The sequence below is a fragment of the Sphaeramia orbicularis genome, chromosome 7, assembly GCF_902148855.1.
Source record: "Sphaeramia orbicularis chromosome 7, fSphaOr1.1, whole genome shotgun sequence".
Taxonomy (NCBI): Eukaryota; Metazoa; Chordata; class Actinopteri; order Kurtiformes; family Apogonidae; genus Sphaeramia; species Sphaeramia orbicularis.
In genome coordinates this window covers 26,100,883-26,119,953 of record NC_043963.1, presented here as the reverse complement: position 1 = coordinate 26,119,953, position 19,071 = coordinate 26,100,883, and the positions used below count along the sequence as shown (strand labels likewise).

Below are 19,071 nucleotides of genomic sequence, written 5' to 3'. Positions count from 1 at the left end.
TTTTTTTTCTGCGCTCGAAAAGGAGTGGGAAGAAGTATAACTTGCTGACTCCCACCCCTTTTTACAAAATCCTAATTAACCCTTTCATGCACAGAGGTCACTGCAGGGGACAACTATTCTCCAGCTGTTCTCTTGTATATTCATGGGTTTTATTGTTTTAGTTCCATATCAGCCAACACAGTGGACACTTATGCATCATCCCATACAGTGCATTTCATACCATTACTGTAACTATGCTGTTCTTGATAAACCTGATCTGCAGTTACATGTTTTAGTGTAAATCAACAAACAAAACGGGTTTTTTTTGCATATTATCTCCATAAAATGAATAACTAGTATTAGAGTATGTTAAAACGTGGGAAAACATCTGATTAGCAGCATTAAAAATGTTTTTATTGCATACTTTTCCATATCACTTTCTGATATTAGGTTTTAAATACATGTTTCTTTGCTTGAAAGATTAAATGCATGGGGTCAGACAGTTTTGTTTTGTTTTTTTTTTCATGCCTAAAGAGCAATAAAAACACACAAATATTGTGACCAAGGTTCTCATAATTGAATGAAAGGGTTAAATTAAATCCGCGCCCTTTGCTTGCTTGCTTCCTCCTTGCTTTTATCAAATATGTAGCTAACACTTTTTTTACTTTTTTATTTATTTTTTTATTTAGGCTGTAAATGCCACAAAATTACTTCTAAAGTGAAAATACTATAATAAAATACAAACATATTGGAGTTAAACGAGCAAAGAAACAGTACAAGCTCACGCGCATCACAGAACTGAAACCAGCATTTTACTAAGTGTCAGTAAACTTACTTACCCTGTTTTAGCAGCATTTCAGACAGTCTTCTGAAAGTTTGTCCTGTTGTATTTTAAGATATTAACTCCCATGTATAATAGACAGATTTTACCTCCTGCTGTAGTTGTTTCAACCTTACCCTGCTGTTCGCACATGCACGCGAGTGGGCGTGGCTCCACCTCGTGAAACACAAACAGGTGATGTGCATAAATGTATGATTAGCTGTATGTTCATGATAATACACAATACATTTCACATTATCATCACTGCCTGGAAAAAAACAGACTATAGTTCACATTCTTATCAGTGGTGAAAAACACTGACCACATTTCCCATCAGCATTACTTACAAACTAAAAATAACCTACAGACTACATTTTACATTATCGTGCTGAAAAATACAGAATACATTTCACATTATTATCACCGCCTGAAAAAACAGTCTATATTTCATATTCTGGTCATTAGTGAAAAATACTGACTACATTTCCCATCAGCATTACAACTAAAAATAGGCTACAGACTATATTTCACATTATTGTACTGAAAAATACAGATAATTCTCATTATAGAAAAATACAGACTCTGCTTCACAGTATTATCATTACTGAAAAATGCAATACAATTCATATTATTGTCAATACTGGAAAATATAGACTACATTTTCAATCACCATTACAACTAAAAATAGGATACACACTACATTTTACAATATTGTTACTGGTAAATACAGAATACAGTTTACATCAGCATCACTACAAAAAAATAGACTACACTGTAAGCAGTGTATAAGTTGAGTTTACTTAAAAAAAATTTTGAGAAAAGTGGTTGCCTTAAAAAAAATTAAGAAATGATAAATTAACTTTTAAAAGTACATTTTTTACATTTTTTACTTTTGCAAAATCAACTGCTTTGCATAGTTATCACACTTAAATAATTAAGTTTAATGCACTAAATTTCAATTTAACTAAAAATATTAAAAGATTTTAAGTTAAATGTACTTTAATGTAAAGTTTATTAATCATTACTTAATTTTTTTAAGGCAACCACTTTTCTCAATTTTTTTTTAAGTAAATTCAATTTATCTGGGCTTACAGATTACATTTCACTATATTATCATACTAGAAAATATATAATACATTTCACTTCATTATCATTATTGAAAAATACAGATTATGCTTCACAATATTATCATTGAAAAACATAGACTACTACTAATATTATCATCAATACTGAAAAATATAGACTACATTTCCCATCAGCATTACTACTAACAAATGGGCTACAGACTACATTTCACAATAATGTTATTGAAAAATACAAACTATATTTCACATCAGCATCATTTAATTTATCCAGTACAGGTACTGATTGTTGTGCAAAATGCTGACATAAGATATTATATTACAGTTGTAGTGATAACTATTATTGGATGTATCGGCATTTTTACAAGCTGTTCCACTGTTCACACAGCCAGTAAAGAATTATCTGAGCCCTAAAAAACACATCGGTCTCTAGCATCTTCGAGTGTCTTTCCATTGTTATTATTATTTATTAATTTGTCTGTATTTTTCCAGATTTATTCCACATTAATAATTTAGTTTGTAAGCTGCACTACCCAGCCAAAAATAGTCCCCACCTGGATTTCACAAAGCAAATAGCTAAGAGTCTTCCACTGGATAATTACTGCAGTGATTCATATGTTTTCAGTAGCATTAAGTTATTTAACAGTAACTGATGTACTGAGTAACTCCTCATTATTTAGAAAACTATTAATTTGCCAGGAAGCATAAAGATTGGAAAGACCAGGAGTCATCAGGCTCACTTGGCTTGTGAAAGAGCAGTTCATGGAGCAGCAGACATCATTTCCACACATGGACACATGGACATTACAGAGTCCAGACCTGAACCCCACTGAGAGTATATGGGATGTGATGGAGAAGAGTTTATGCAGTGGTGCGGCTCTCCCATCATCAATACAAGAATTTAGCCAAAACCTAATGCAACTCTGGACAGAAACAAATGTGATATTTTCCCTACCATTGCATAAACATTGCATGGCACAAACGATTCCACAGGAAATACAGCCAAGTGCAACTTTTTTTTATACAATGTAACAATCCACCAAATATGATAAGTCTGCTCTATGGAAAAGCTGCAAAGAAAAACCATGTTGATTTTTGACAATTCACAATCATTTGATCAATAAGGACGAAAATAAGTTTATCTAGATGTTGTAAATAAAACTGGCTGTAAATTATAGGAAGAATAAAAAGCAAATAATTAACGTTTACACATGGAAGTGTATTGCATTCACATGGAAAAAGAAAAATCTGATCTGTTTTTCTGAATTAACAAGATAATTTTCCCATAATTGTGAGAAAAATAAAGCATAAAAAAATCGGCTCTGTTTTTCTGAATTAACGACATAATTATCTCATTAATTAAGAGATAATTATCTTGTTAATTCAGAAAAACACAGCCAATTTTTATTTTTCATGTGAATGCAATACGGTTCTGTATTTATGCATACATTTATGTTTATTTTTTTATTTTGAATGGTAAAAAAACCCAAAAACAACAAGGAAAAAAATGTTTAAAAAAAAAACATTCAAAAAGGAGTGGGATGAAGTACAGCTTATGTACTCCTGCCCCCTTACCCCATCTTTTTCTACTGATTACAAAGTCCCATGTCAGTTCCTCAAAGTACCTTAGCAAATCTTACACATGACAAAATAAATTCTAAACAATCCTGCACAAAACGCTTTGTTTGAAAAAATGTTATACATATCCAAAATAAACTCTGTCCATTTCATAGCCGTATTACACATATAGATAGACTTCACGTCAAACATAAGTAGGCAAAGGAAATTCCAGATCCAAAAGGACACTCCAAGATATGGAAATAAATCAACCAAAAAAGAAAACAAATCTCACACAAATATAATTCAGTTTCACTGTGACTCTTCCACAACACTCAATGTTCAAAAAGAAATAGGCAGAAGTCGAGCCCACATTGTCCCACCCCAATTCCACATGAGCTGGCCAATCAAAAAAACTATCATCTTATGTTCTACTTCTGTCCAAACGTGTACAGCAAAATACTTGGTGCAAGTCAAACTTTTCCAAAATCGATCTTATTGATGATGACTAAATGATTCCCAAACTATAGGTGAGTCCAAACTACATATAGACCGCAGTTACAGGGACATGACTGTATTTTTATTTGGTACACTGCAGCTTTTCCAGGCCCTCCAGCACCTCCAAAAGTGGTTAGTGCTTATGACGACTGCATAAACCTTTCCTGGGCACCACCAAGTAATACCGGAGGATCCAGGATCTTGGGCTATATTTTGGAGAAACGTAAGAAGGGGAGTAATCTCTGGACTGTTGTCAACGCCCTGGGTGAACTAATAAAAGGTTTGAATTGTATTTTTTATATTGTGCTTCAAGCAAAACATTTCAAGACATTATTGCTGTGACGTTTACGGTGATGTTGTTTTATCTTCCAGAAAAGACATGTGCAGTGAAGGATGTTGTGGCTGGTATGGAATATGAATTTAGAGTTACAGCCATAAACCTGTCTGGAACTGGGGAATTCAGTGCACCATCGGAGTATGTTTTTGCGCGGGACCCGAAGAGTAAGTATTGCATCATTTCTGTGCATCCAATAACAAATACCACACAATAAAGACTTAATTTGGATGAAATCAGAACATTTATTGCATGAAATCACTGTACTTAACCCATAAAGACCCAGTGTAACTTCTGTGGCAGTTCCCACATGAATTTTTCTCTCTGTTTAAGCTTTATTTATCTCCATTTATTATAACATTATCCTCTGTATTTTGTATTTCTTCGATAAAAATCAGGTACTTACGCATATTTAATTTACTGGCCATGTAGATGTTCATAAAAGCTCAGATTCAAGTTAATTGTCATAACATCAAAAACAGAGAAAAATGAAGAAAATGTGACTTTTTCAACAAAATCTTTCATTAACTAAACATAAACCCAGTGTTTCCATCCACTGTCATTGATCCAACTCCATGGGTTTTACTGGTGAATCAATGTTGTAGAAGATGACGGTGTCTCCATGTTCACTAGCCTCTGAATGTCCAAATGGGTCATATTTGATGATCATGAAAAGATGACAAACTATTTTACACCAATGATTAACATTGACTGATAGATTTAATGGATCAGAAGTTATTAAATATTTTATAATAGTAGATGATTTTGGCCGCTAGTGTTTTTTTGGGTCTTCATGGGTTAGTACTATACAGTGTAATGTTTGATATTAGTTTTTTATTCATATAGAAAATTCAAATGTACTATTCTTTATTAGTGGATTCTGTGAATTTCAGTCATACTTGTTTTTTTGGTGACTTTTCATTCTGTGTCTTGTTGTTTACCCCAGATCCTCCTGGTAAAGTTATTGGCCTCAAGGTGACAGAAACCTCTTATACCCATTTGTCCCTGACATGGACAAAACCTGAGGAGAAGGAGGGAATTCAGGATGAAGCAAAAGGATATTTTGTTGAGATTCGACAGGCGGAGTGCACTGAATGGTCTCGCTGTAACAGCACACCAATAATTACCACAGCTTTCAGTGTAAAAGGCCTAAAGTCCATGGACATGTACTGGGTTAGAGTGATTGCGACCAATGATGGAGGGGAGGGCACGCCTGAGGAACTGGCCAAATACGTGCTTGCAATGCCCTCACCTGGTATGTTCACTGTCCAGGACAAAAAGTAATAAAAACAACCATCATTGTATTAGATTATCACACAGTGGTGGGAACGTGTTTTTGGACACCCCATTCATTTATATTACATTAACCCATAAAGTCCCAGTGCTATTTTTATGGCAGTTCCCAAATGAATGTTTCTTTCTGGTCAACCTTTTTAAAGTGATTTACCACCATTTTGTACAATATTATCCTCTGTATTTTACATTTTTCACCGCAAATCATGTATTTTCTTACATTTAATTTACCATAATTCAGATAGATAGATAGATAGATAGATAGATAGATAGATAGATAGATAGATAGATAGATAGATAGATAGATAGATAGATAGATAGATAGATAGATAGATAGATAGATAGATAGATAGATAGATAGATACTTTTTTCATCCCATAGGGAAATGTACAAATTCAAATTAATGTAGATGTTCATGAAAACTCAAAGTTAATTCAAAGGTTATTATATCAAAAAGACAAAACAGAAGAAAATGCAATTTTTTCAGCAAAGATGTCATTAATGTAAAAACAAGCGTCCCCAAACGCTGTCATTTGTCATACTCCATGGGTTTTACTGGTGAATCAATGTTGTAGAAGATGATGGTATATCCACATTCACTACGGAGCCTCTGAACGTCCAAATGGGTCATATCATATGACATCATATGACCATGAAAAGATGACAAACTGTATTTTACACCAATTATTCACATGTTTTGGTAGGATTAGTGGATCAGAAGTTATTAAACATTTTAGATCAGTAGATGCCTTTGGTCCCCAGTGGAGGTTTGGGTCTTCATGGGTTAAAAATCACTTTTAAGTCATTGAATTTGCCAAATATTGTTTCATTCTACAGACTCATCTGCTCCCTTCTGCACATGCTCTGTTCTGTCAAGGTTAGAACTGGATGTTTCAGCAAGATAATGAAACATCCAGGGCATGATATGGTGAAACTGTCAAGAATTGCCTTTTTGTCCACCAACCCTACTAAGGATAAAGCGGGTTCAGATATTGAACGAACGAAGGAACGAACGAAGGAACGAAGGAACGAAGGAACGAACAAACAAACAAACAAACAAACAAACAAACAAACAAACAAACAAACAAACAAACGTCTTTTTTTTCTTGCAAAGACAATTCACAGAAAATATATACAGTATACATTTGCATTTGTTTATTTCTGTCTGGTGCAGCCACACCTCTTGAAACACAAATATTTCATGATATATGAGATTGTGTCATATTTTAAGGGTGTCCATAGTAATAGATATTACCATGGCATGTCATCTTCCACTTTTATTGAAATACCTGCTAGAGTTACTCAATATTAAAACCACTGTTCATTGTTTTTCCATCCATTATTTTAGTGAGGCCAAAGTTCACAAACCACAAGATGAAGAGCTTTGTGGTGGTGAGGGCAGGGAATTCTGTCAGGATCACATTACACTTTGAGGTGAGATTTATACTTTACAGCAAGAAAATCAATGGATTCTATGATAATGTCTGACATACAAAATGTGACTGAATGTTATTCCTGACAGGCTTCCCCTCGGCCGAACATAATGTGGCTAAAGGACAATGTACCGGTGGCCAAACGAGTCACAATCAGTAACTCTGATGGTTCGTCCCAGCTGCTGATCCCCTCCTCTGAACGCTCAGATTCAGGCATCTACTCCATTTTGGTGAAAAATCTTGTAGGACAGGAGACATTTAGTACAGAGGTCAGGGTCACAGGTAAGACTTTAACTAATATCATAGATGTTGAGTATTTTCCTCTGGAGTTACATGAGTTTCTTGAAGTGGATTTGATGCCAGTAAAATATTCCAGATGACCCAAAGCCTCCTGGACCGGTAGAACTGGAGGAAAACGTGCCTGGAACAGTAACTGTGATGTGGGAACCTTCTCCTGATGAGAAGCGTGATGACCGCCTGCACTACACCGTGTCCAAACTGGACTCTACCAAACGCACCTGGGCCACAGTGGGTGACAGACTTTTCAATAACAAGTGCACAGTTTGCAATATCATGCCTGGGAGGGAGTATCATTTCCGGGTATATGCTAAAAACGATATGGGCATATCTGCACCCTCAGAGTCACCAACATGGGGAAAGGAGAAAAAGAAAGGTGTGTTTATTTATTTATTGTTCACATACAAGTAAAAGCTCACATTTACTCTGAAAAAAACAGGAATTTAGCTTTTTTTCTTCTCATAGAAAAGTTTGCTGTGACTCAACCAACAAGAAAAGACTGTGACTTGCGCTGTGCTCCAACCTTCATCGTGCCTCTGAAGCTCCACACTGCGCCCAAAGGCTATGAATGCTACATGAGCTGTGCAGTGAATGGAAATCCCAAACCTCGAATCACATGGTATCGCAACAACATTAGCTTAAACACAAATACCAACTACTACATTTCCAACACCTGTGGAGTTTGCTCCATGCTAATCCTTCAAGTGGGGCCCAAAGACATGGGAGAGTATGTGGTCACTGCAGAGAATGCCCTGGGGCGAGCCGAGTGCTCCACCGTACTCAGTGTCAGAGGTGAGGAATGTAAGAACAACATGCTCATCAATATTCCAGTGTTATTCCAAGAATTGCAATCTTCCAAATTTGATACATGTCTTGTAACCAGCATATTCTCAGGCTTTACGAATATCTAGTTTAAATTATGTTGGATTAGTCAATATTATTCAGTTTTTAGGCGCTTACTATACATCTGTTTACCTGTTTATACAATCGCAGAAAAAATTATTAGATCATTAAAAGCCATCAAAAACAATGGTTATGCAATCAAGTACTAACTCCTGTGTGTATCATGTGACTAAAACAGACAGAAAACAAAACATGGAATGCCTAAAAGCACTGTTTTTGTCAGTACAATGCCATCGCTATTGATGTAAGAACTGAAGTCCTTTTTATTATTATGAAGAAAACCATGGAAAATGGATAGATATCAGCTCTGAAATTAAACTCTTATGAGCTATATTTGTTGTTATCATTATATATGTCCGAATAAATATACCTTTAGTTGTACCAGGCATTAAAATTAACAAGAAATTGAAGAAAACAAGGGGTGGCCTACTAATTTTTTCTGTGCCTGTAGTCATATCTGTGTACTGAACCAAACCCACTTGTCATTTAGGCACACATCTCTACCATGGCCTTATAAACCTGAACAAACCTTACTAATAGGCCTTCTTTTTGGGTGGTCTTTTGCATGTTCTTTTAAGCCTTTTGATAGATCTGGCTATCCATAAATTTTAATTCATGTGAAAATATTTCAAGGCTGATATTTTCAAGGCTAACTAAAGGAATGACAGTGGGGGTATGTGTTTGCACAGGCAAACAAGTGTCCTACTGGTAGAAATATCTCTAAAATCTATTCTGACACAAGCAGCTTTTTGGCATGATAAATGGTTGCCCTAACATGCTGTTATTTATCAAGCATAGCTGCATGTAAGCAAGTATATTGTTAGAATAATCCTTTTTAAGTTACAAACAGCTTTGTCAGTATTGTTGGAATTAGGACAAAAAAGTGAGAATTTAGTGAATGTAAAGTCATATTTGCAGAAAAATGTCAAATCTTTTTGTCTTTGATACAGAATGAAGAAACTGAGGACAACATATTCAGCATTTGCAGCGTGTTTTACAAAAATTGAAGATTGTTAAAATTGAAGTGATATGATTTGAGATGCAACAATCAAAAAATGGAAAATGAAAACTAAAATGCAAATAAAGGTTTTTAAGCTTGGGCTGTCTTTTATTATTTCATTTATTCTATGAAAGATGCATATTTTCTGCTCTAATCCACACATGGGCTACTTTTTTTCTTCAATATATTTTTTATTGTCTCTTTTGTCTCTATTGTTTCTTTAGTGCTTTATTTTCAGTATGTGGACTTGCAGTCCATTTCATGGTACCTTATATTTAATGACAACAAAACAAATTCTGAAAAAATAAGCGGAACAGTTGACAGGTCAAGAGAAAATCAGCTGAAAATCAGATAAATAACTGAACTTACTTACCTTGGACCTTAGATTTATAAGGATTTAAAGCTACTCCCTAAACTGAGTTAAGATGGCATGCTGCAAAGGCCAAGGAAACACAGCCATCTTGGAAAGTGACCTTTAACAGAATTTTGCCCTTTTCACAGTCTGCCTCTGAATGAGCTGTGACACCTTCATGTCACATTTTATATGGATGCTGTGTTGGTGCAGAAAGTTTTAAGAAACGCACAGGTTTTCCTTCAACCACGTGACATTACTACAGCTCCGAGTAGCACCCACAGGCCCCACGCAGCTGTGGCTTCACTGAAGTAAAAAATAGCGCAAAGAGTCCCAACGCCGGACGTGTAGTCTTTCCATTAGATGACAGGCGCGCACATGGTGGCGCAGACTCAGCCAGTCCCGGCGGCTGATCGGCCCCTCCACTCCTCCTGTCTCTTCCTGAATGGACGAACACGCTACCCACGGTGCACGCCCCCTCTTTTCCATCTTCAACTCAACCTCTACATCAAGTGCTCTCCGCTGCTGCTTTTCGGGACTTTATTGTGCGCTGATTGAAACCGGGCCGATTTGTGCAGCCGCGTAAAAGGAGCGATCCGACTAAAAATTCCCGTTGCGTGCGCTCTCCGGGCTTCTTGACCCACCGCTCCTCTGTTTATCACCTCTGTGCCTGTCGAGAACATTGTGTCCTTACTGGGAGGAAAATGACAGCCAAGCATCGGAAAGGGAAAAGCAATCACAAACATGAAGATAACTTCTTCAAAAATGAAATTCTGGAGTCAGAAGTTCGCGCAGGGGGGAATAATTACACCCTGCTGCTGGTTTTATATCTTATTGTTGTGATTGGAGGTCTCACTGGCGCATGGTTCTGTTTCCAGCAGCACCAAACTTTAACCTACTTGACAGACAATCTCATGGGTTTGCAGATGAAGATAGTGAAATTACAATCCTCTCACGAAGAAGTAAGACTGTCGAGTGGCAAGGTAAGAACTAATAAATAAATAAATAAATAAATAGATTTAAAAAAAAAAAAAAGAAAAAAAAAGTAGCCTCTCTCTAGTGGGAATATAATAGACCCCCTATGCGTAAAGACGCACGGCCTCCATTCTATTATAACTCATGCCATTTTCATCAGCTCCATAATTTTTGCCAGTCACTTTCATGATATAAGAAAAGCCACCAGCACATGCCAACGGTGCACGTTGCAAGTTGCAAGTAAGGAAAGGGAAGAAGTGCAGGCCTCTATCAGATTTCAAACTGCCAACACTCTGACTGGAGAGAGCACAAAACGCTGCTATTTCTAACATCTAGACAGCTGCTGACGTTTGTAATAAGGGTTATCCTTGACCTACAATTAGCAGGGACATTGATTTGATCAGAAACTCACATATTGTGCATCTGTAAAGTATTAAAGTTCTCTTGTGGTCATGTGTATTATAATATCACCTCTGAACATGCTGCCAGATAATGCTGCCAAAATAATAGTACACAACATAGAAATGTGCCAGGGTTAAATTTAGTCTGTGATTTTGATACTGAACACCACTTCAGGGGCTGTTTACAGACCTTTAGAGAGATTGAAGGCACCATTTAGTAATTGTTTATTTCTTTATTTTAATTAATAAATGATCTGAAGTTGAATGAATGAACTGGTTCTATAGTTGATGTTCATATAGTTCATGCTCTAAGGTTCACATTCCACATATATGTGTAAGTTGCTTGAGGCGACTTTGAGGAAGTGAGCAAGATTCTTTAAGTGCAGAAGCAAAACAAACTTGCTCTTCCTGCTGCTTTCCCCATAAATGTCAGCTCCACCTTCCAATGGGGTTCAAGGCAAGTCAGTGTTAGAAAAGCCGATGCAAAACTAAGCAGGTATGCCAGCTCAGTCTTGTTGCAGAAATATTTTATGCGTCAGCAAAAAGTCAGCCTTTGTGACTCATAAAGGTTTACCAATTCACAAGTGTCTGGCTAATTAAATGAGTTTTAGGTAAGAACAGATGCCTTCTTATACAACTTTATTTCTTTACAGTGCAGTTAATTGGAAGTAGGGGTCAACAGACAGGACCACGTGTAATTAGAGGTGTTCTGGCATCAAAACTTTAGACTCAGTTTGGTGATAAGAGCTGGGGTATAAGGAGAAGTTGAACAATTATTCTCAAAAATGACTGCTTTCTGATACAGTCAATGTCTGCTTTGTGATGCTAAAGGTTGAGTAATGCAAAGGTGGAAGTATTTAGAAGTATTTCATGATGTTTAGTGACACCTAGTGGTGAAATTTCAGATTGCAGGCAACTGAAAAATCCCCCACCACCCCCTCAAATGACTACTAAAAACACTCAGGTCCACTTTTTACAGCCAGTGTTAGAATATTAACTCTGGTTCACACTCAGACATAGTAACTAATGGTAAACTACCATAAAGCAGAAAAACTAGAGCAAATGTTATGGGCTACTGTAGAAACAAGGCAGCTGAACATACTTATGAATACTTTATTCCTCTTCTTCTGCAGTTAGACTCCCCCCTAAAACCCCCTAAATCTTGCACAATGGACCTTTTAAAATACTTTTACCCAGTATGATGGGAGCAGTGTCATTATTAAAAGTTTATTACCATAACAGACCATAGAACTGCCCATGACGACCACATTTGTCCACTCATAAAGGTTTTTAGTGTATTTTGGAGTCTATAAAAGCATCACAGTAATTGTTCTAATAAGTATTCAGTAACTGACTCAATGTCACCCTGTGTGTGTGTGTGTGTGTGTGTGTGTTAAAGCAGCAGATTTCAGAGAGCCTGGAGAGTCGCCTAAATTCACTGGAGGAGTCGTACTCACTGGCCCAGAAGCAGGTGGGCATGGCCTTGGCTACAGCCGAACAGCTCAAGACATCCGACCTTCCTGCTCAAGTGTTGTCGCTCCACACTGAGATGAAAACTCGCCTGGCTGAGATGCAACAAGCTACTGTGTCTGTGGAGCAGCTGAGCCAGGTCCAGACCGTGCTGAATGGGAAGAGCGAAGACTTTGAGGGTCTCAGGCTTCAGGTGGAGGCGCTGGCTGCACTGATCGCCGAATTATCGCAGAAAGTCGAGGTCTTAGCAGGGAGCCTGGGAGAAGCGAATTCGAAACTGGAGGATAAGTCTGGAGAGGTGGCCATGCTGACTGAGGCTCTGGATGGACAGGCTGCTGAGGTGCTCAGATTGAAGGAGCAGCTGGACGTCTACCAGGGTCATGTGGAGGCCAGCACCCCGGAGGAAACCACTGTCAGGTAGGTCGTGGAAAAAAAAAGCCCCAGTTTCCAGTGCTGCGGAGAAAATAGCTCACCTCCTCTGACCCATAACTTTATGTTGACTTTGTCAAAGCCTTTGTGTCTGCCACTGTCTGTGTGTTACTCTAGGCCGGTGTCAGGAGGCCTCATATTCGCACTGTGACATGGCTTTGATCTGTGCAAACATTCCCACTGTATTAGCGATTTCTTGAGCTGGACAGTTGTGTACAGTTTTCCTTTCGTGAATAATAACCACTGTTTGAAGCTTATGTAAACATCAGGGATATGTCGAGCACTAGCTATTGTCGCCCATGTTATGAAGGCATTGCTTTTATTTTAGATGTTGTGGGAAAATGAGGCCAAAATATCACTGGTGGGGGAGCTGCCATGTTGCTTCTGTTACGCTTTAGAAGCTGTAGAATCAACCCCCCGAAGTAAAATATCACAAGATGTTTTACTTAGATGTGAAAACTGAGTCAGTAGGAGATGCAGAAGTCTAGTTTATTTTAGGTTATTATGGAACATTTGCTCAGTGATGCCAAAAACACTCTACAAATCGAAGCCTTTAAGCATGTGTTGGATACCACAATGTCAGAACACTGGTATAGAACAATAATTAAACAGATATTTCACTATAATTCTGTTTTTCAGTGAGTTACCTGATGCTGAACTGTCACCACAGCCCGATGTGGAGGAGCAGCTCGATGCGGTATGTCAGAATATGCACGATTACAACTCAGCAATTCACAACTCACTTGAAGAAAACACAAGTTAGACATGTAACCACCCTCCATGAGCCAACAGAGTCAGATGAATTCTCATTGAAATGACAGTTACGATTAAGGTCACATGTGTTTTAAAAAAAAAAAAAAAAACTATCTCGAGGAAAACCTTTGGAAATACAGGTGTATGTAGATATATTAGTGCTATACAGCAGGACGTTTGCATGCTTAAACACACCATTTGTCACATACACTGATCTCTTTACTATTTTTGTTCTCTGGGCGCCCATGGGAAACCATAATGAGATTTTCATCCTATTAATTGGAAGGGTCTAATTGCCTGCCATGGACACTCTGATGAATTCTTTGATATTTCACACCTATACTCATAGTGAGAATTGTGTTTCATCTGGCAGTTTTTTGTCAGTCTGTTTACTGAGTTACGTAGTTGAGTAAATGACTAACTGTCCAAGATTTAATCTGTTATAATCTAATACAGGGGTGTTGCTCATTCAGGGGCCACATACAGCCCAATATGATCTGAAATGGACCGGATCAGTAAAATAACATACTAACCTATAAACAGTGGTGCTGCTTGCCATTAGGCAAGGCAGGCAGCTGCTTGGGGCCCCTAAGCCAGCAGGGGCCCCCAAAGGACCAACAGACTTGACACGAACAGTCTAAAGAATAAATTCACTGCACAGCGGCAGTGAGAAGTTGCAGTAACAACTAGCTGTCTCAAATTGTCTGAAGGGGCCCCCTGTGTCCAAATTTTTTATTTTATTTTTTTGCTTGGGGCCCCAGGGGACCCTTTCTGCGCCACTGCCTATAAATAATGTCTACTCCAAACTTTTCCCTGTGTTGTAGAGTGAAAAAAGTAAAATTACATAATGGAAATGTTTACATCTACAAACTATGCTTTTAAAAAATGTGAACAACACTTATCTTATCTTATCTTATCTTATATACCTGAAATACCTGAATGAAAAGTGCAATTTTAACAATATTATGTCTCAGCTTATCATTTACACATGTGCACAACGGTCTGGTAAAGGGTCATACTGTCTTCCGCATATAATTATTGTATGTAATTCATTTATCAGACAGGGGTCATTGTTTGTTTACCTGCTTTACTTTTCTGACGAAGGCTACAGGAAGTAGCTGTAACTAGTAAAGTAGGTAAACAAACAACTCCCCCTGTCTGATAAATGAATTACCTACAATAATCCCATTTAGTAACAAATATAATATTGTTAAAATTGCACTTACTTCTTTTAAGACATTGCAGGTTGTTCATGTTTGTTCAGGTTATTTGCAGTTTTTGTAAAAGGATGGTTTGTAAATGTGAAAAAAAAATGGTAATTTTACTTTTTTACACTAAAACAAAGAGAAAAATTTGGAGTTGTCATTATATATAGATTATTACCTCCGCCAGGAGGTATTGTGATCGCTTTGCTTTGTGTGCGTGCGTGTTTGTTTGTTAGCAAGATAACTCAAAAAGTTATGGATGGATTTTCATGAAATTTTCATGAAATGTTGATACTGGCACAAGGAAGAAATGATTAAATTTTGGTGGTGATGGGGGGGGGGCTTGCCATCCATAACTTTTTGAGTTATCTTGCTAACAAACAAACACGCACAGGATGTAGACCTGTCTTGGCAGAGGTCTGTGCTCTCCTGGTGCTTTTCTTGTTATGATAGTATTTACTGGTCTGACTGACTTAAGATTATATTGGGCCTGAACTAAAAATGACTTTGACACCCGTGATTCTTATGACTGGACCTGTAGCTGCATTGGTTTAATAAACGGCCACGTTCCATACTGATGCTTTTATGAAGATTTATTTTCTCTCGATCTCAGACAAACTCCAACGTAAAAATCCTCCCCCAAAAAAACAGTGACAACATTAGCGCCATAAACCAAATGCAGAGTCCTGTTTTTTCTTCAAAGAGTCCGTAACTGGTCTGCATCTCTTAGGGCACTCTTCCCAGAATCCTCTTGTCATGACCCTTTTATGACCTTTATGAAACAAACTCTTAAATAAAATGGATATTTTTTTAAAAGGTACTTGAGACAATATCTCATTTTTAAAGCATAAACTAGAAATCACTTTTAAATAAAATCATGAATTTAACACTTAATACTCTGTTAACACATAACACTCTTCTCTCTAATGACCACACTGTCTCTCAGACAGTTACAGGACCCTTGGGTAGGCCTTTGTTTGACAATCTGATCTAATATATTTCTTGCCTTTGTCTTAGCCAATGGAGGAAAGTCCAACTCCTGCTGAGCCTGAACTGACTGAAGAAGAAACATCTCCAGAAGCAAGTGAAGAAGAAGAAAATCTTGGTGCAACAGATGAAGAGGTAACTGAGGCCGAGGCAGAAGAGCAAGGAGAGGTAACTGAAGAGGAAACAGCTACACAAGAGGAAGCTCCAGTTGAAGAGGAATCTGCACCAGTAGAAAGCGCCCCTGCAGAGGAGGAGGTGGTTGATCAGGTTGGACAGGATTTGACTGGTGTTGCAGAAACAGAGAAGGTTGAGGCAACAGAACCAGAAAAGGAGGGTGTAAATGTTGAAGAGGAGCTGCCTGTAGAGGAGGCAAAGCTGGAAGAAGACGACCAGAAAGCAGAGGTAGAGGTTCAGGAGGAGATCCAGGAGGCAGCAGTAGAAGAAGAGGTATCGGAAAAGGAGGAAGCACCGGAGGAGTCGACACCAGAGGATGACCACAAAGTAGAAGAAGAAGAGGCAGTGGAGGAGTCTGCTCCAGAGGAAGACAAAGCAGAAGACGAAATGGCATCTGAAGGAGAGACTGAGACAGAGGAGAATCTTAAAGTAGAAGAGGTGGAAGAACAACTAGATGTAGCAGATAAAGATGAGGGTCACAGTGAAGATGTGCCAGAGGAGGAAGAGGGGAACGAACCAGTAGAAGATGTTTTACCAAATGCTTTACCAGAGGATGAATGTAAGTGGAGTCATTAAAAAATCTAAATGTGAACTTTTCTTATTCTATACCATAATTTTTCTAATATTTTCTGTTTTTTGTTGTTTTTTTTTTTTGCAGAGTGCATGTCACTGGAAAGGACATTCTACCACATCGGACATATCAGCAAAAAAAAAACAGGACTTAGACTTTCTCAGTCTAGAGCCTATACACTACAGTATGGCAAATAGGAAGGCATTGTTTTTGATTAGGTATTTATTTAGGTACAACATTCACGATGCGGTTGCTCTTTTAAAGGCACATCTGGTCAGAAGAAATGTCACTATGCTGGAGTCGAAGCCAAGATGTACCTCAAAACTGTGTCTCGCAGGTTATGAATAATCCAAGGTTCAGCTGCTAATAACAACCTCAGAAGCCTTAATCGATAACGTCTGTCTTTCTACAGAGCTTTTTTTTCCACACTCCAAAAATGTGCACTTTTTGGTAGGGTTAGATTCTGTACATTTAATAGGAAACTGAAAGCCAATGCATACACCAGTAACATATGCACTTGAAGCCATAAGTAATGCCTGTTTCGGTGGCGTCAAAATGTTTCTTTTTGTCACTGCCTGAAATTTATCACAACACAGTGTTTTCGGAGGGAAAAATCAAGATTCAGAGAGAAATTTAGCCTTAGTGTTTACATAGGCAGAAGTGCCAATAAAAGAGCTAGCATAAAAAGCAAAAATGTCTTCAACAAGTTACGAAAGGACAATTACTGGATGTTTTTAAAGTATAGGACAAGTTTTAGTTGGTAGATTTTTTTTTTTTTTTTTTTACTTTGTAATTTGCAGGTTTATGGTTTTAATACATGTTAAAACTGGAGGATTTTAAAGATAAGGTTTGGATAATTTTTTATTATTTGCACTTTTTTAACTGATTGCAATTAAAACCAGACAGAAAACACCTGTAGGTTACAGTGGGGCTGAAAAACTGGAACTAATACCAAGAAACAGCTTTGTCATTTATTATTACTTTTCTATGTAAATAATACATTAATTTTCATTCTGCATATCATTATTTCATATACACTAAAGCTTTGTGATTTTTAACATGGGGTTAAACTTTAAGTTGCACATTTCAACAAGTAATTTTGATCCCAAATAAGATCATGAAGAAAACATGTCTTTTTTCACATTTCTGGCTGAGATCATAAGAAAAGCTTTAACATTTCAGCCAGTCTTCACAGTTAAAATCTGAGTCTTTACAGAGCAAAGAGAAAGATTTTGGAAAGAAGCAGGTTGGTGCAGCTGGATATGAGACAGGAGTCAGACAGCAATGGAATTGCACAGGTGGGAGTTTTATTGGACCTTTTTGTTATAATCTGTGTAGCTGACAGCTGGACAGTGGCCGTGAGGGTGGACTGATGAAATGATTGAAGTCTAAAGAAGAGCAAGGCCTTCCATTCTTCATGGTTTCTCCACTATACTCTGTGCTGTCTGTTTGGATGCTCTTATAGAAGTAAGACCACAGACGGGTGATAAAGCGATCTGTTCCATGATGACAACACCACTATCCATAAGGACTCTCTGGTGTCTTGATGAGTATAAATACATTAATTGTGCCGTGTCCTTAACCCAGCTACAAATCTGACAGATTTTGGGGGAAAGTGTTAAAACACCACTCTCCACTATCAGCAAACACCAGATGAGGGAATATCATCTGGAAGAAAAGTGCAGAGTCAGTGCCAAGGTGCCTTGAAGCTGTTCTGGCAGCACAGCTTCAGTTCACTGTACTTAATGTTGGCTTTTCCTTTTAATTTGTCACCCGTCTGTAGAGGGCACTGAGCAACTGCACACCTCTGAAAAGGCCTTAGTGCAAAGTAATGTTCCAGATGTACTCCAAGACTGAATTTGTTCATCCTTGCTCCATGTTTTACCTTTCCACAGAGTTTTCTGATGCAGTGATACTGTGAATCTTAAATAATAATTCAGTGCAAGTGAATAACACAAGATAGAATATTTATTTAAAATCTTTTTTCATTTTTCCATTTTATTCCTTATGAATGATAAAACTGAGTTCTTGGTAGTATAATAAGACTTTTGAGCACCACTGTACATTTTTAATGATATAGACATACATTTACAAGATGCACTGTTTTCACCAAGGCATTGGTTATTGTCAATATGATGCTTCTTATACTGTCATGTTTTTAAAATAAACTCTGGTTCTTTCACTTTTGTTACTCAGTTTTAAGTTCAACATGTCCACCAACAGTTAATTAGGTTGAACCCAGTGATCAGGTGAAAGTCAGTGTTTTAGTTCTAATATTAATAATAATATTACTATTGTATTATCTTCTAATTGCAACATAATATATTCTATAGTCACTCACATTTCAATCCTCCCAATAAGAACCATTTGAACCTTATAAGTGGAACCTGACTGGTTTTTCTTACCCTTGCCCATGCTAGAGTATTGCAGTCAAACCCACCTCTGTCCACACCTGCACCTCAAAACTGTCGCACATTTCAACTTGACATGTTACACCAGGTAGGTCCGTCCCGTATGTCTGTCCCTGGTGTCTCACCTGCTGAAGTTCATCTCATGTG

The 19,071-nt window shown here is 37.5% G+C and overlaps 2 protein-coding genes across 5 annotated transcripts in view; both read left to right on the top strand.

The window, feature by feature from the left end:
- LOC115422542 (immunoglobulin-like and fibronectin type III domain-containing protein 1) overlaps positions 1 to 9,268 on the top strand; it is a 33,179-nt gene extending 23,911 nt beyond the window's left edge. For both annotated transcript variants that reach the window (XM_030138906.1, XM_030138905.1), the window contains 8 exons: positions 4,037 to 4,216; positions 4,309 to 4,437; positions 5,217 to 5,525; positions 6,912 to 6,997; positions 7,086 to 7,278; positions 7,373 to 7,669; positions 7,759 to 8,085; positions 9,147 to 9,268. In XM_030138906.1, coding sequence (XP_029994766.1) covers positions 4,037 to 4,216; positions 4,309 to 4,437; positions 5,217 to 5,525; positions 6,912 to 6,997; positions 7,086 to 7,278; positions 7,373 to 7,669; positions 7,759 to 8,085; positions 9,147 to 9,151 — 1,526 coding nt within the window. In that variant the 3' untranslated portion in view covers positions 9,152 to 9,268. The remainder of the gene's footprint in view (positions 1 to 4,036; positions 4,217 to 4,308; positions 4,438 to 5,216; positions 5,526 to 6,911; positions 6,998 to 7,085; positions 7,279 to 7,372; positions 7,670 to 7,758; positions 8,086 to 9,146) is intronic.
- A 736-nt stretch (positions 9,269 to 10,004) lies between these two features.
- LOC115422543 (fibrous sheath CABYR-binding protein) lies at positions 10,005 to 18,695 on the top strand. 3 transcript variants are annotated; one of them, XM_030138909.1, is made up of 6 exons: positions 10,005 to 10,531; positions 12,324 to 12,811; positions 13,463 to 13,520; positions 15,799 to 16,023; positions 16,063 to 16,501; positions 16,601 to 18,695. In XM_030138909.1, coding segments are annotated over exons 1-6 (1,491 nt in total). In that variant the 5' UTR covers positions 10,005 to 10,252; the 3' UTR covers positions 16,603 to 18,695. The 3 variants fall into 3 exon arrangements, with proteins under 3 accessions (XP_029994769.1, XP_029994768.1, XP_029994767.1); XM_030138908.1 differs by having other exon boundaries at positions 12,327 to 12,811; positions 15,799 to 16,501; XM_030138907.1 differs by having other exon boundaries at positions 15,799 to 16,501.
- The last annotated feature ends 376 nt before the right edge of the window (positions 18,696 to 19,071 follow it).

Excerpts from the sequence above, each read along its gene's own strand:
- LOC115422543 (XM_030138907.1), top strand. The coding sequence starts at position 10,253 with ATGACAGCCAAGCATCGGAAAGGGAAAAGCAATCACAAACATGAAGAT. Across the intron at positions 12,812-13,462 it reads CCGGAGGAAACCACTGTCAG|TGAGTTACCTGATGCTGAAC; the intron begins GTAGGTCGTGGA and ends TCTGTTTTTCAG. Across the intron at positions 13,521-15,798 it reads TGGAGGAGCAGCTCGATGCG|CCAATGGAGGAAAGTCCAAC; the intron begins GTATGTCAGAAT and ends CCTTTGTCTTAG.